At 36.0% G+C, this 12,013-nt stretch overlaps 3 protein-coding genes across 4 annotated transcripts; 1 reads left to right on the top strand and 2 right to left on the bottom strand.

The window, feature by feature from the left end:
- The first annotated feature begins 2,908 nt into the window (after positions 1-2,908).
- On the top strand, positions 2,909-7,014 carry LOC105174262 (WAT1-related protein At3g30340). Of its 2 annotated transcripts, none has more exons than XM_011096304.3 (7): positions 2,909-3,105; positions 3,258-3,320; positions 3,487-3,603; positions 3,863-4,241; positions 4,324-4,475; positions 4,612-5,423; positions 5,516-7,014. In XM_011096304.3, exons 1-6 carry the CDS (start codon positions 2,924-2,926, stop codon positions 4,754-4,756), a joined length of 1,038 nt encoding a protein of 345 aa, XP_011094606.2. In that variant the 5' UTR covers positions 2,909-2,923; the 3' UTR covers positions 4,757-5,423; positions 5,516-7,014. The 2 variants fall into 2 exon arrangements, with proteins under 2 accessions (XP_011094606.2, XP_088741868.1); XM_088885742.1 differs by having other exon boundaries at positions 3,228-3,320.
- Positions 4,852-6,898, bottom strand: LOC105171642 (cytochrome P450 76T24). The gene is made up of 2 exons (XM_011092824.3): positions 6,008-6,898; positions 4,852-5,588 (listed from the first exon to the last, which is right to left on the bottom strand). The coding sequence occupies exons 1-2, from the start codon at positions 6,896-6,898 to the stop codon at positions 4,983-4,985; spliced, it is 1,497 nt and encodes a 498-aa protein (XP_011091126.1). The 3' UTR covers positions 4,852-4,982.
- Positions 7,015-9,943: 2,929 nt separating the features above from the next.
- Positions 9,944-11,811, bottom strand: LOC105171634 (cytochrome P450 76T24). The gene is made up of 2 exons (XM_011092810.3): positions 10,835-11,811; positions 9,944-10,676 (listed from the first exon to the last, which is right to left on the bottom strand). The coding sequence occupies exons 1-2, from the start codon at positions 11,726-11,728 to the stop codon at positions 10,071-10,073; spliced, it is 1,500 nt and encodes a 499-aa protein (XP_011091112.2). The 5' UTR covers positions 11,729-11,811; the 3' UTR covers positions 9,944-10,070.
- Between the last annotated feature and the right edge of the window lie 202 nt (positions 11,812-12,013).

Here is a 12,013-nt window from a genome sequence, read left to right as displayed (position 1 = left end):
GTAGCAAAGAAAAATGTTGAGAAATAAAAAAAGTATACCGCAAGTGCATAGTGTTTTATTTCATATAATATTTAATAGATAAGCATTGCATATTTTAAAACAAGTTATTTAGTTTAATAATGTAAACTTTATATATACGGTGTGTATATTTTAAATAAAGGACGAAATTAACACAATAATTTAAAAAATTAATTAAAAGTAAAAATCATTAAAAAAGAAAAATATCTCACAAGTGAAATTATAATATTTAATGAGAAATTATGCCCACTATCAAACAGGATAATTTGGCACCGTCTCTATTCTCTTTCCATGGTGACATTTTCGATCATATTATTTGGCCCAAAATAAAATGTCCCACCTCATGATATTTTAGACATTGCATCCCAAATTTGTGGATAGAATCACAATAAACTTTATACTAAAAAAGAAATATAATATTAGCAATTCCACATTCAAAATCAATAAAGCTTCTACTTCTTTTTATTATTCATTTAATTTTACCTTATGATGCTTTGCTCAAATGGTTAGATTGAAACGATAGAATTGAGAGTTTTTCATAATTTCATGAATATTGAGCAATATTTTTTTTATTATTTGAATGTGTCAAATATTTAAATTAAATTAAAAGTTAAAAATATTTTTTTTTGAATAAATATAAATTTTATTAATAAAATAAGATTGTACAGTACAATAGTGCTCAACTGATAATTTAGTCAAAGGATACGCCATAAGTTAAAAACATTACGCGCGACCTCGAACAGTTCAATTGGTGGTTGTTATTTATAGTGGGGGCCCACTCTGGATTTCATCGTGTTTTTTTTTTTTTTGTTTTAATATTGTGATTTGATCGTGTGCTTGCCGACATAATCTGTAATTAATTAATGCAGTGCCTAGGGCCCGTTATCTGAATGTGATACATCACACATCTCAAGTCTCGAGGCTTATAAAAATAGGAACACTGTGCAAAAATAATATAAATACAATATCAAAAATAAAAATAGATAAATAAAGAATTTAGATAGAGAGAAACAAATAAAATCTAGAGGGTGTCTACTAAACTTATTCGAAATATTTTATAAGATCGTTCATTTTATAAAATAATTTAAAATTTTCAAATACATTAAATTTTATTTTATAATAAACTTTGGATAAATAAAACATTGTTACTACTGTGTTTATATTTAAGTTGAACTTAGAAATGTTAAAATAATCTTTTGAAATTTTTAAATGTTGAGTAATATTGACATTGAAAAGAGAAAAAATATAAAATTGGATCGATCGGAATCAGTAGGGGCACTTTTAGAGTTTATTAAAAAAAAAAAGAAATATAAATTTCAAGTCAAGTCAAGTCAAATAATATGGTTTAAAATAATTAAACCTTGCTCTTAATTGTGAGATTTTAGTCATTGAAATTTAATATTCTAATTTTTTAATTCAATTTTATTTATTTATGGATATTATAAAATTTATTTTATTATTTTAATATATTAGCTTTACTCCTTATTCGGCATCAGCATAAGCTAAGGCAGGCACTACAAGCCTATGTAGTTAGCTAGCTAGACCCTCAATTATTGAAAAAGACAACATACTAAAAATAAATTCCTATTTTTCACAAACAAAAACGGTATTTAATATATATATATATATTATAGTGAATCAAGTATAATTGGCTAATTACAAGTCAACAAGGTCCAGCTATTGGTCATGAAAATTCTAATTCAGATCAAATTTGACAAATTTGAACAAGTTATATGGCAAGTGCAATATATGATTGGTGCGCAGTTTAGGGAAAGTGACCAATCACATGAAAAGTGTAATACACTTACTTCGTAACTGATTTAGTTCGACCAAACTTAATTAAAATTTAAAAATTTTGTAATTGTTCATGAATTTTGAATCCCACTAACATATAATTATTGATAATTTGTAATAATAATTGGTGTAATGACCTTATCCTGATGGTTAAATTGAAAAGAATATGTAAATTTGCTTGATTACTCAGTTCACCAGAGAATTTGAGACAGAAATGGAATGGAACACGCACCAAATTAATGAGCATACAATCACATTCACTAATGGTGGAGATTAGACGTATTGTTCCCACCTCCCACTTACCAAAATTGCATGTAAGAAGGGGCGAGACTGACCTCTGCTCCCCGAGAAGCACTGGATGCTATCTCTATATGCATCATAAATCAAATCAACTACTTTATGTGGATGCTTAAGTACTTTTCCTTCTCCTTATAATTTTTATTTTTGTAGTAAATTAAAAGTAGAAGTAGGATAACAATTTTTCTTAGAGTAGTTGTAGTTTCTGTTGGAACGTGAAATTTGACCAAATATTATGTATAAGTCCGGGTTGTTACGTGAATGTAATTACAATCGTAATTTTACAATGCAATTGTGTTATCGAGATATGGAGTAATATTCGCATTTAGAACCTCGTTGAGATATTGAATGGACCAAAAAATTACTATTTATAATCGAATTACGAATCTACTACACCAAACAGATTAATTTGTGTCTAGATCGATTGATTCGATGCCCACAATTTACCTTATGAAAAGACACAATTTGTTCAACTTGTACGTGCTATAGAATTCACCGTTCTCAAATTCCATGTTCATTAAAAAATAACAGGGGTATTAAGAGTAAGGGAGAATCATGGTGATCACAAGTGGTATGAAGTCATGAGGGATGATGATATAGACAGAATATAAGCACTTTACCAATAAATATATGGATTATACTAATCATTTAATAATAGGGGAAGTGAAAAATTGCGAGTAAAAGGTGATTGTGAAAATTCAAAGGAATAGATTTGATTCACGCACTAGGGATTGAGCTGGATGATCCCACTATAAATGTTAGTGCTAATTAAGACTTACTTCCACATACATAACATCATAACATTTTTGTGGTAATGAATGTAGTTGAAATGTGGAAGGTGGTTGCTGCAATGGTGGCCGTTGAATTTGGCTTAGCTCTCGTAAATATACTCTTCAAGAAGGCACTGAATGCAGGAACTGACCGTCTCATCATTCTCGTCTACAGACAATCAATCTCGGCTGTCTTCTTGATCCCTTTTGTCTATTTCTGGGAGAGGTAATTTAGCACGTCTGTTTTGCTGTTTACGGGAGTATTTTTGCATGCATTGTGTGAATTTATGAAAATAATCTGTTCAAGTCCTAGGATTTGAATTCTTTGATGCCATATATACTAAAAAGGCAGAATATGAGAAGGGAAGTTCATTGCAGGAGTAGCTGGGCAAAGCTGACGGTCGGGGTGACGGCGCAGATGTTCCTCTGTGCGCTGCTTGGGTAAGTTATTATTAGGCTATGTTCTGCTCTACCATTTCTTAAGGTCTCAGAAAGTACGAGATTCTAATCATATGAACAGGAACAACTTGTGAGCAAGAATTTTTATCGCTTTTGTGTGGAAGAAAATTTGTTTTCATCTTACAGCTTGGAAAGTGGATGTTTCCAGGTTGACACTCACACAGTACCTGTTCTTGGTTGGGCTTCACTATACATCAGCAACATTCACTTGTGCTTTCATAAATATGGTGCCGGTGATCACATTCGTCTTGGCATTGCCGTTGGGGTAAGAGCCAAATCCAAGCAACCACCAATATGTCATTGCACGTAAGGAAATTTTCAAATCAAATTGGCCAGGTTCAGCCAATTCGGCCAGATTATGTAGAGAGTGAAGTACGATTGTTTATGTGGTTATTGGAAAGTCGGTAATTAAGTGAGAAGTCACATGCCAAGTGTTAAGCAGGACAAACTTGATTTAAATAAGAATTATTGATGTACTGCTGTAAGATAATTACTAGCTCTAACTGTTTTCTTTAACAACTTAGGATGGAGAAAGTGAAAATGAAGAGCAAGAGTGGAAAAGCCAAGGTATTCGGGACGGTAACTTGTGCAATTGGAGCCTTAATACTCTGCCTGTACAAAGGGATCCCGGTGACAAATCCTGGGCACGTAGTTGAAAACCGTCAAGGGGCAAAGGGCTATGGGCCTGGATCCGCATTTCTGTCCGCGGGCAGTCTGGCTTGGTCGTCATGGTTTCTTATACAGTCTAGGATTGGGCAGAATTTTCCACACCGGTATTCTAGCACGTTGATCATGTCCTTCTTTAGTGCCATCCAGTCAGCTGTTTTGTGTTTCATCACTGACAGAAACATGTCTAATTGGATTCTCCAAGGAGAGCTTCAGATTCTGAGCGTCATATATAGTGTGAGAATTACATCTCAAATACTGGTAAAAAATCTATGTTCTCTTGGAGTTTCCTGACATATATATTCTGCTGTTCATACAGGGAATCGTGGGATCAGGGCTGTGTTATGTCGTTATGTCGTGGTGTGTCAAACAAAGGGGACCTGTCTTTACCTCCGCATTTAGCCCGTTGATACAATTTTTTGCTGCTGTTTTAGATGTTTTAGTACTGCAAGAAGAAATTTACCTTGGCAGGTAAAGCATCTCACGTAATTCTTATCTGTACACGATTCGTTTCTCTTTGATGAAAAACCACAATAATTTATATTGTTTTCTAAGGTTTTCTTGGCAAACAACGTCTAACTTAATGACATCTGCTGTGTCTGAACAGCATTTTAGGATCCGTAGTGGTCATATTGGGCATGTATGTGCTTCTTTGGGGCAAAGGCAAGGATGAAGACACTTGTGACGGGGTTCCTAAAACGACAGATGGGTGTAATTACCAAGATTCAGCACAGGAAGTTAGCAGACAGTGAAATTTCCTCCTAAGCTCAATTTTTCAGCTACTTTTGTAGACTTGAAGAGTTAAATAATTCAAAACGGGCTTTTGTTGCCTTTAGAAAAAAAGAAATTCAGACAAGGGATCTAACATGCCCCCAATTGTATTGATTAATGAGGTCTTAATCCCTTTGATGATGCATGCATATCTATACAAATATTTGTGAAAGCATAGTCTCAAACGAAAAGGGAAAATAATGATAGCTAAATTTTAACTGGAAGTGCCTTGAGAGGAATGGCTTTTTGCAGGGTGAGGCCGAACTTTTCACTCATGTCCATTTCTTCAGTTTTCAGCCCTCCTTCAAGTTTCCAATCATAGTCGCTTATGAAAGTGGCAAGCACGAGATGGATCATACGATAGGCTAACGGCAGCCCCACGCAAATCCTCCTCCCCCCGCCAAAAGGAAGCAGCTCGAAGTGTTGGCCACGGACATCAATTTCTGTCTCCAAGAACCTCTCGGGCATGAATACATCAGGGTTCCTCCATATGCTTGAATCTCTGCCGATGGCCCACACGTTCATGAGAACTTGTGCTCCTTTAGGGACTATATAGCCATTGATTTCTGCTTCCTCGTCGGCCTTGTGAGGTACCGATAAAGGAGTTGCAGGGTGAAGCCTGAAACTTTCTTTCACCACTGCTCGTAGGTAAGGGAGTCTTGAGATGTCTGATTCTTGAATTTCTTTATTCAGTCCCACCACATTTCTTAACTCATTTCTGGCTTTCGACATTTTCTCAGGGTGGCGCACTAGCTCCGTCATTGCCCATTCCACTGTAACTGAAGTTGTGTCCGTTCCTGCGACAAGTAGATCCTAAGACAATACACAGTTAGAAAGAGTAATTAAAAATCAAATCCAGATCCATGCTTATCTTTTAACAGTAAAGGATGATTAAAAATCAAATCCAGATCCATGCTTATTTTTTAACATTGTACAATGTCAAATTTTCAAAAGAATTAAACTTGCCTTTAATTTTCAGCATAGATAAATTTTCGGAAAAATTCAAGACGTGTTTTGGGGAGATAAATGCTTTCGTTTTGGATGAATCATACGCGTTTAAGTCCATCCAATTTTTGTACAAAAAGTTGACCGTTTTGCTGAAGTCTGTTTTACATTAATTTGCGTACGAATTATTATGATTATTGGTTGATGTTTGGAGCTGTAAAACAACTTGTAATATGATAATATGTAAATGAAAATTAAGAGTCAACTGAAAGTTGGACGAAGCTCACCAGGAGTAAATGCTTGATCTCGTCAAAGCTCAATTCAGACTCATCTTTCTGGTTGATTTCAAGAAGCTCTTTCAGCATGTCACTTTTCGTCCCCGAATCATTGGTCTGTAGCCTTTGACGGATAATTTCATCAAAGATCTTAAAACACTTGTTGAAATGTAACGTGGTCTGGCGGAAGATGCCCTGTGGATCAACCAGCCGAAGAAGAGGGAAACAATCAGCAAAATTTGGTCGGCCGATGATAGACGCTATCCCGCTCATAACATCCTTAAGCTCTTGAGACGAACCAGAACCAAAATCAGCAAAATCCACCGAGAAAAGAGTGGCCGATATCAGATTAAGGGTCGTCGTAAAGGCAGCTACACCAATATCCACGACCTGGCCACTAACGCAGCATTCATTCACATAGTCTTGCAAATTACGCAACTTCTCCCTCCTCAGGCCCTGGTTCGCATCAAGCTTTTGGCCCGAAAACATCTTCTCTTTGCACAGTTTACGGATTTTCCGCCACTGATTGTCCGCCGGTATCCAGGCGACGGAATGTTTGTGGTGGTCAAGTGCTCGGATGGCATCTGCGTGTGTTCGGCTGGAGAAAACTTGGTCATATTGTTGCAGCACGATCCTGGAGATTTCCGGGGAGGATACAACAACTGTTGTCATGGTTCCCAGCTTGAGACGCATCAGGGGCCCGTAGGTTTTGGAGAGTTTGGCGAGAGATTGGTGGGGTTTCTCACCAAGCTCAAGAATGTTGCCGATTATGGGAAGAGGTTTTGGCCCTGGAGGGAGATTGGCTGATTTCCGGGGCCCTGGATTGGGTTTCAGGACCACCCGGAGAAACCAAATGCATGCTGCAGAACAGAGTAGGAGAACAAGGGAAAGTAGTAGATCCATAATTTGCTCTTTTTTCTGAAACAGTTACATTTTCTTCTTCAGAATTTATAGCTGCAAGAAGGCGGTGTATCTAACTTACAAATCTTATCTAATATTTTGTTATATTTAAAATCAAAGTCAACATAGTCCTAAAGGCTCTTCTCACGTAAGACTTGTCAGGATCACCTGATACTCTCTTCATGATAATAAAACTAAAACCTGACACTTAGTCTGTTAGGGCCCTCTCCTATTCTTAAATAATCAACTGTTCCGGGTACTATGATGCTAAATACTGTAAAAATGGCAAGGGAAGGTGCAAGATATTTCATTGAGCTCTCAATTGGAAATATCAAAACGTATTCAAGAATTGCAGAGAAGAACTACAGAGTGAAGTTTTCTTGATTTCTCTCTTGTTACAGCGAATAAGATGAAGGCTGAAATAACTAACTTACGTGACTAGTTGCTAGTAACTAATAAAAGTGCTAAAATGCTTTTACAAAGACGCAAGAAGACTGCCTTATAAGCTAACTAATAAAGACGTTGCTAGCATTGAGAAAACGTAACGTTTTCTCTCAATCAATCAAAAGGCACTGTTCTTCCTTCTTCTTCACTGAGCTTCAGCTGGAACTTGTTGCTGTAAGTTGAAACAGAGTTTTGTAATTTTACACGCCTCGTCAAGTGGAGCTTGGCAAAATATTGACAAGACCCAACTTGGTGATGAGGTTCATGAATCTCGGACCAGGTAATGCTTTTGTAAAGATGTCCGCAGTTTGGTTCTTTGAAGCAATGTGCATAGGGGCTATGAAGAGTTTCCCTTTTCCCTTTCTATCGCTTTCTCATTTTTCCTTTCCTCTCAATCAACAAACGCAAACATTGCGCTAAAGAGTTTTTTCCACATAAGACAGGTCATCAAGATCGTGATCTACTTTTTTTTTTTTTTCTTTTTATCCAAGATGATGTGATCGAATTATCTGATAATTTATTTATATTTTATAATTAATTTCAACTCCACCATTACTGTAGTCATTATTTTCATTATATGAGATATATTGAGAAAAATGGCCCATAAAATTTTGGTAGACTCAAATTCAAATTGACATTCGTCTCACCTAGATGGCTTAACTCACTCAATCACTTGGCCCACCAGGCTTAGCCCACTCTCTTCTACCCAGTCCATAGATCTGACCCACTTTGTCCTACCTGGTTGGTATTATAACCCCTAATCCTAATTTTATTTGTCTTCTCGTCTTTTCCACTGATTCTCATGGTTTTGAAAATCCTTTCCGCCACCTTTTTCTCCATGTGTTTTCAATACTGAACCACTATAAAAACCCTCCATGATTTTTGGGTTTTCAAGCAACAGTTTAAGAAATCCTCTCTCATTCTCCTTCTTCTATTCGTTCCGGAAAGTTCTTTGTGAACTATTTTGGTGGGGAACCTTTGTGTTTTCAAGTGAGTCTGTGTGGCTTGGTATCTGGTTATTGTTGCTTGGATTTTTGAGCAACCGTGAGAGGTTGCTGATCTTTGTGGCCGTGGACCTTTCCTCTACATATTTGGTTCTCTGAGACTAACATTCCTCTTACTGTTTCTGTAATATTGCTGATAGATCTGTAAATATATTCTTTATATTATTTAAATCTATTTATATTTTATATTGTTTTGTAATTTTTAAGGGTTTTCATAACTCATTATTCTTGTAATAGTTGAGATAAATTTCTATTTTTTTGACTCACTACTGAAAGATTTATAAGCAACAAGGTAAACTGAAAAATTCTTAAACAATATTTAAATAGGAGTGATTGAATTTAATGAAATTCTTAAACAAAATTCTTAAACTCTATGGGGTGGGCGGCTATCATGCTATCATTGGTTTATAGTCGGCGGCGGCGCTGCTAAAAAATTTAACATGTGGCTGATTAGATATTTTTGTTATAAATTCTATTTTATTTTTTAATCGTTCAATATATATATTATTTATATAAAGATTGTATCATATATTTTATTTTGAAAATAATATTATATTTTTAGCATATTTATATTAAATGTTTTAAAAAATAAAATACAATTTTACAACGGAATATTCGATCCGATATATTTATAAGCCCATAAAATTCTTATTTTCAAAAACCAGAATATAAAAGACAAAATGTGACAAATGTAATATAGAGATGGCGAAGGAATGTGATAGGAATGATAATATAATACTGAATGACGTATACTTAAAATAGTGTATATTGAATATGATTTTATCTCCTAATTTAATGTTATTGGGATTCTTCATTATTTTACGTGAATGGATAGTGGACGACTTAGTTGATATATGGCTCATTTGATGTATTTGTACAAAAAAATTAAAATCAATTAAATATCATTTATTAATTATTTTTATTATAGGAAAAATGATAATATAAAAATAATTATAATTAAAAAAATAAATAATTTTGAAAGAGTATATTTAAAGTAGGAGAAAGAGGAAGAAATACTAATTAAAAATAAATAACAATTTAAAATAAGTTTTACTACGTGTAGATTGTGGAGTTAAAAATAAAAGTTAGTGGGTGGAAAAAGAAGTCTAGCAACACAGTCCTTACAACTTACATGCACATTGCATATGCAGTGGCCAGTCTAACTAAAATTTAAAAATGAACACTTGGTAACATTTTGACTAAAGAATTAATCATATGCATCAACCAATTAGGATAAATATATGTTTGAAGAGAAGAGAAATTCATTAATTCCTATGCACTTCTTGTTGGGGAGAATTTCTTTTATTTTTCCTAACTCACCTTATTGCAGCCAAAGAAATGAGATGAAATGAATTTGGTTAAAGTAACTCTTTTTGTTTTATTAAGAAAAAATGCGGCATAAAATTATAGTAGTGATAGTTTATGTGGTGTATGGGAAAAAGAAGTGTCGAGTAAAATAGAAAATATTATGATTATAATCATTTTGATGATAATTTTTTTAGAGCAGTGTAATATGCTTGTGATATAATTTTGAAAAATTCATTTTCACAAGATAAAATGTAAAAAAATATTCCACGAACACGCAAAGTTATTCATCATCTTGAGAAAAAAACAGTCTACGTTATTGACATATATTAATTATTACAACAAAGACAAGTGCTGGTTGAACATGGTCCCGTATGGTATGGTCCCATATGGAAAGATGAAGTCATGAAACGTAATAGTAGTTACAGTTCAGTAGGAACTGCAACGAGTGGAACGGCCTTCTGCAGAGTAAGCCCAAACCTTTCATCCATGTCTACTGCTTCAGGTTTCAGCCCTTCTTCAAGTTTCCAATCAAAGCTGCTTACCAAAGTGGCAAGCATGAGATGGACCATTCGGTAGGCTAACGGCAGCCCCACGCAAATTCTCCTCCCCCCACCAAATGGCAGCAGCTCAAAGTGTCGGCCATGGACATCAGTTTCCGTCTCCAAGAACCTCTCCGGCATGAATACATCAGGGTTCGGCCATACGCTTGAATCTCTCCCCATAGCCCACACGTTTACCAGAACTTGTGCGTTTTTCGGGACTATATAGCCACTGATTTCTACTTCCTCCTCGGCTTTGTGAGGTACCAATAGAGGAGCTGCGGGATGTAGCCTGAAAGTTTCTTTCACCACTGCTCTAAGATAAGGGAGTTGCGAGATGTCTGATTCTTGGATTTCTTCCTTCTGTCCCACCACATTTCTTAGCTCGTCTCTGGTTTTCCACATTTTCTCAGGGTTGCGCAATAGTTCTGCCATTGCCCACTCCACTGTGCTAGATGTTGTGTCTGTCCCTGCAACGAATAGATCCTACAATGACACAAAATTAGAAAGAACTTTAAAACAAGAGCCCAGAATCTTGACTACTATATATTTTCGTGTTGAGTTTTTACATATTACAGAATCAACATTCAAAACCAATGGAACAAAGAGCTTTAGCTATATGGACTATATATATATATGCTCACCAGAAGTAAATGCTTGATGTCATAAAAGCTGAGTTCAGACTCATTTTTCTGGTTGATTTGAAGAAGCGCTTCCAGCATATCATTTTTTGGCGTTGACGAATCACTGCTCTGTTGCCTTTGACGGATAATTTCATCAAAAATCGCAAAACACTTGTTGAAATATAACGTGGTCTCCCGGAAGATTCCATGTGGATCAACCAGCCGAAGAAGAGGGAAATAATCAGCAAGATTAGGCTTGCAGACGAGACTCATTATTCCACACACGATATCCCTAAACTCTTGAGACGAATCTGAGGAACCTAACGTAGCGAATTCCTTTGAAAAAAGAGTCGCCGACATCAGATTAAGCGACGTCGTAAACGCAGCTCTACCGATATTCACAGCCTCACCATTGCCGCAGCAATCTTTCACATAGTCTCGCAAATTCCGCAACTTCTCCCTCCTCAGGTCCTGGCTGTCATCAAGCCTATGCACAGAAAACATGTTCTCTTTGCACAGTTTGCGGAGTTTTCGCCACAGGTTATCGACGGGCAGCCAGGCGACGGAGTGCTTGTGGTGATCAAGTGCCCGGATTGCGTCTACGTGGGTCCGGTTGGAGAAGAGCTGGTCATACTTTTGCAGCACGATCCTGGCGATTTCCGGGGAGGATACCACGACGGTTGTCATGCTTCCCAGCTTAAGCCGCATCAAGGGCCCATAGAATTTGGAGAGCTTAGCGAGAGATTGGTGGGGTTTCTCGCCGAGCTCGAGAATGTTGCCGATTATGGGAAGAGGGTTTGGCCCTGGCGGGAGATTAGCCGATTTCCGGGGCCCTGGCTTGGGTTTGAGGACCCGGAGAAGCCATAGCCATGCTGCAAAAGAGAGTAGGAGAAAGAGGGTGAGTAGTAAATCCATGCTTTGCTATCTTATCCTTTGTGTTTTGCAATGAGACGATTACATGTTGTCAAAATTTATAGACATCGCCCTTATAGCCATCACAGAAGCGTATCCGACACTTGTGCTGTTGGGCCGCCTGTTTTGAACTATTATAGCACGTATACAGTAACAAGAACACTTAATAACAATTTTTTAATAATATTTGTTCAAATTTATTTGGTTATATTTAAATTTAAAATATTTTAAATTATTCGATTATAATTTTAAATTAAATATTAATAAATTTTAATATTTTTAAATAAA

Source organism: Sesamum indicum, linkage group LG1 (assembly GCF_026168435.1).
Source record: "Sesamum indicum cultivar Baizhima isolate 11 linkage group LG1, ASM2616843v1, whole genome shotgun sequence".
Taxonomy (NCBI): Eukaryota; Viridiplantae; Streptophyta; class Magnoliopsida; order Lamiales; family Pedaliaceae; genus Sesamum; species Sesamum indicum.
The sequence above is the reverse complement of the archived record's forward strand: the minus strand, read 5'-3'. Positions and strand labels throughout refer to the sequence as shown.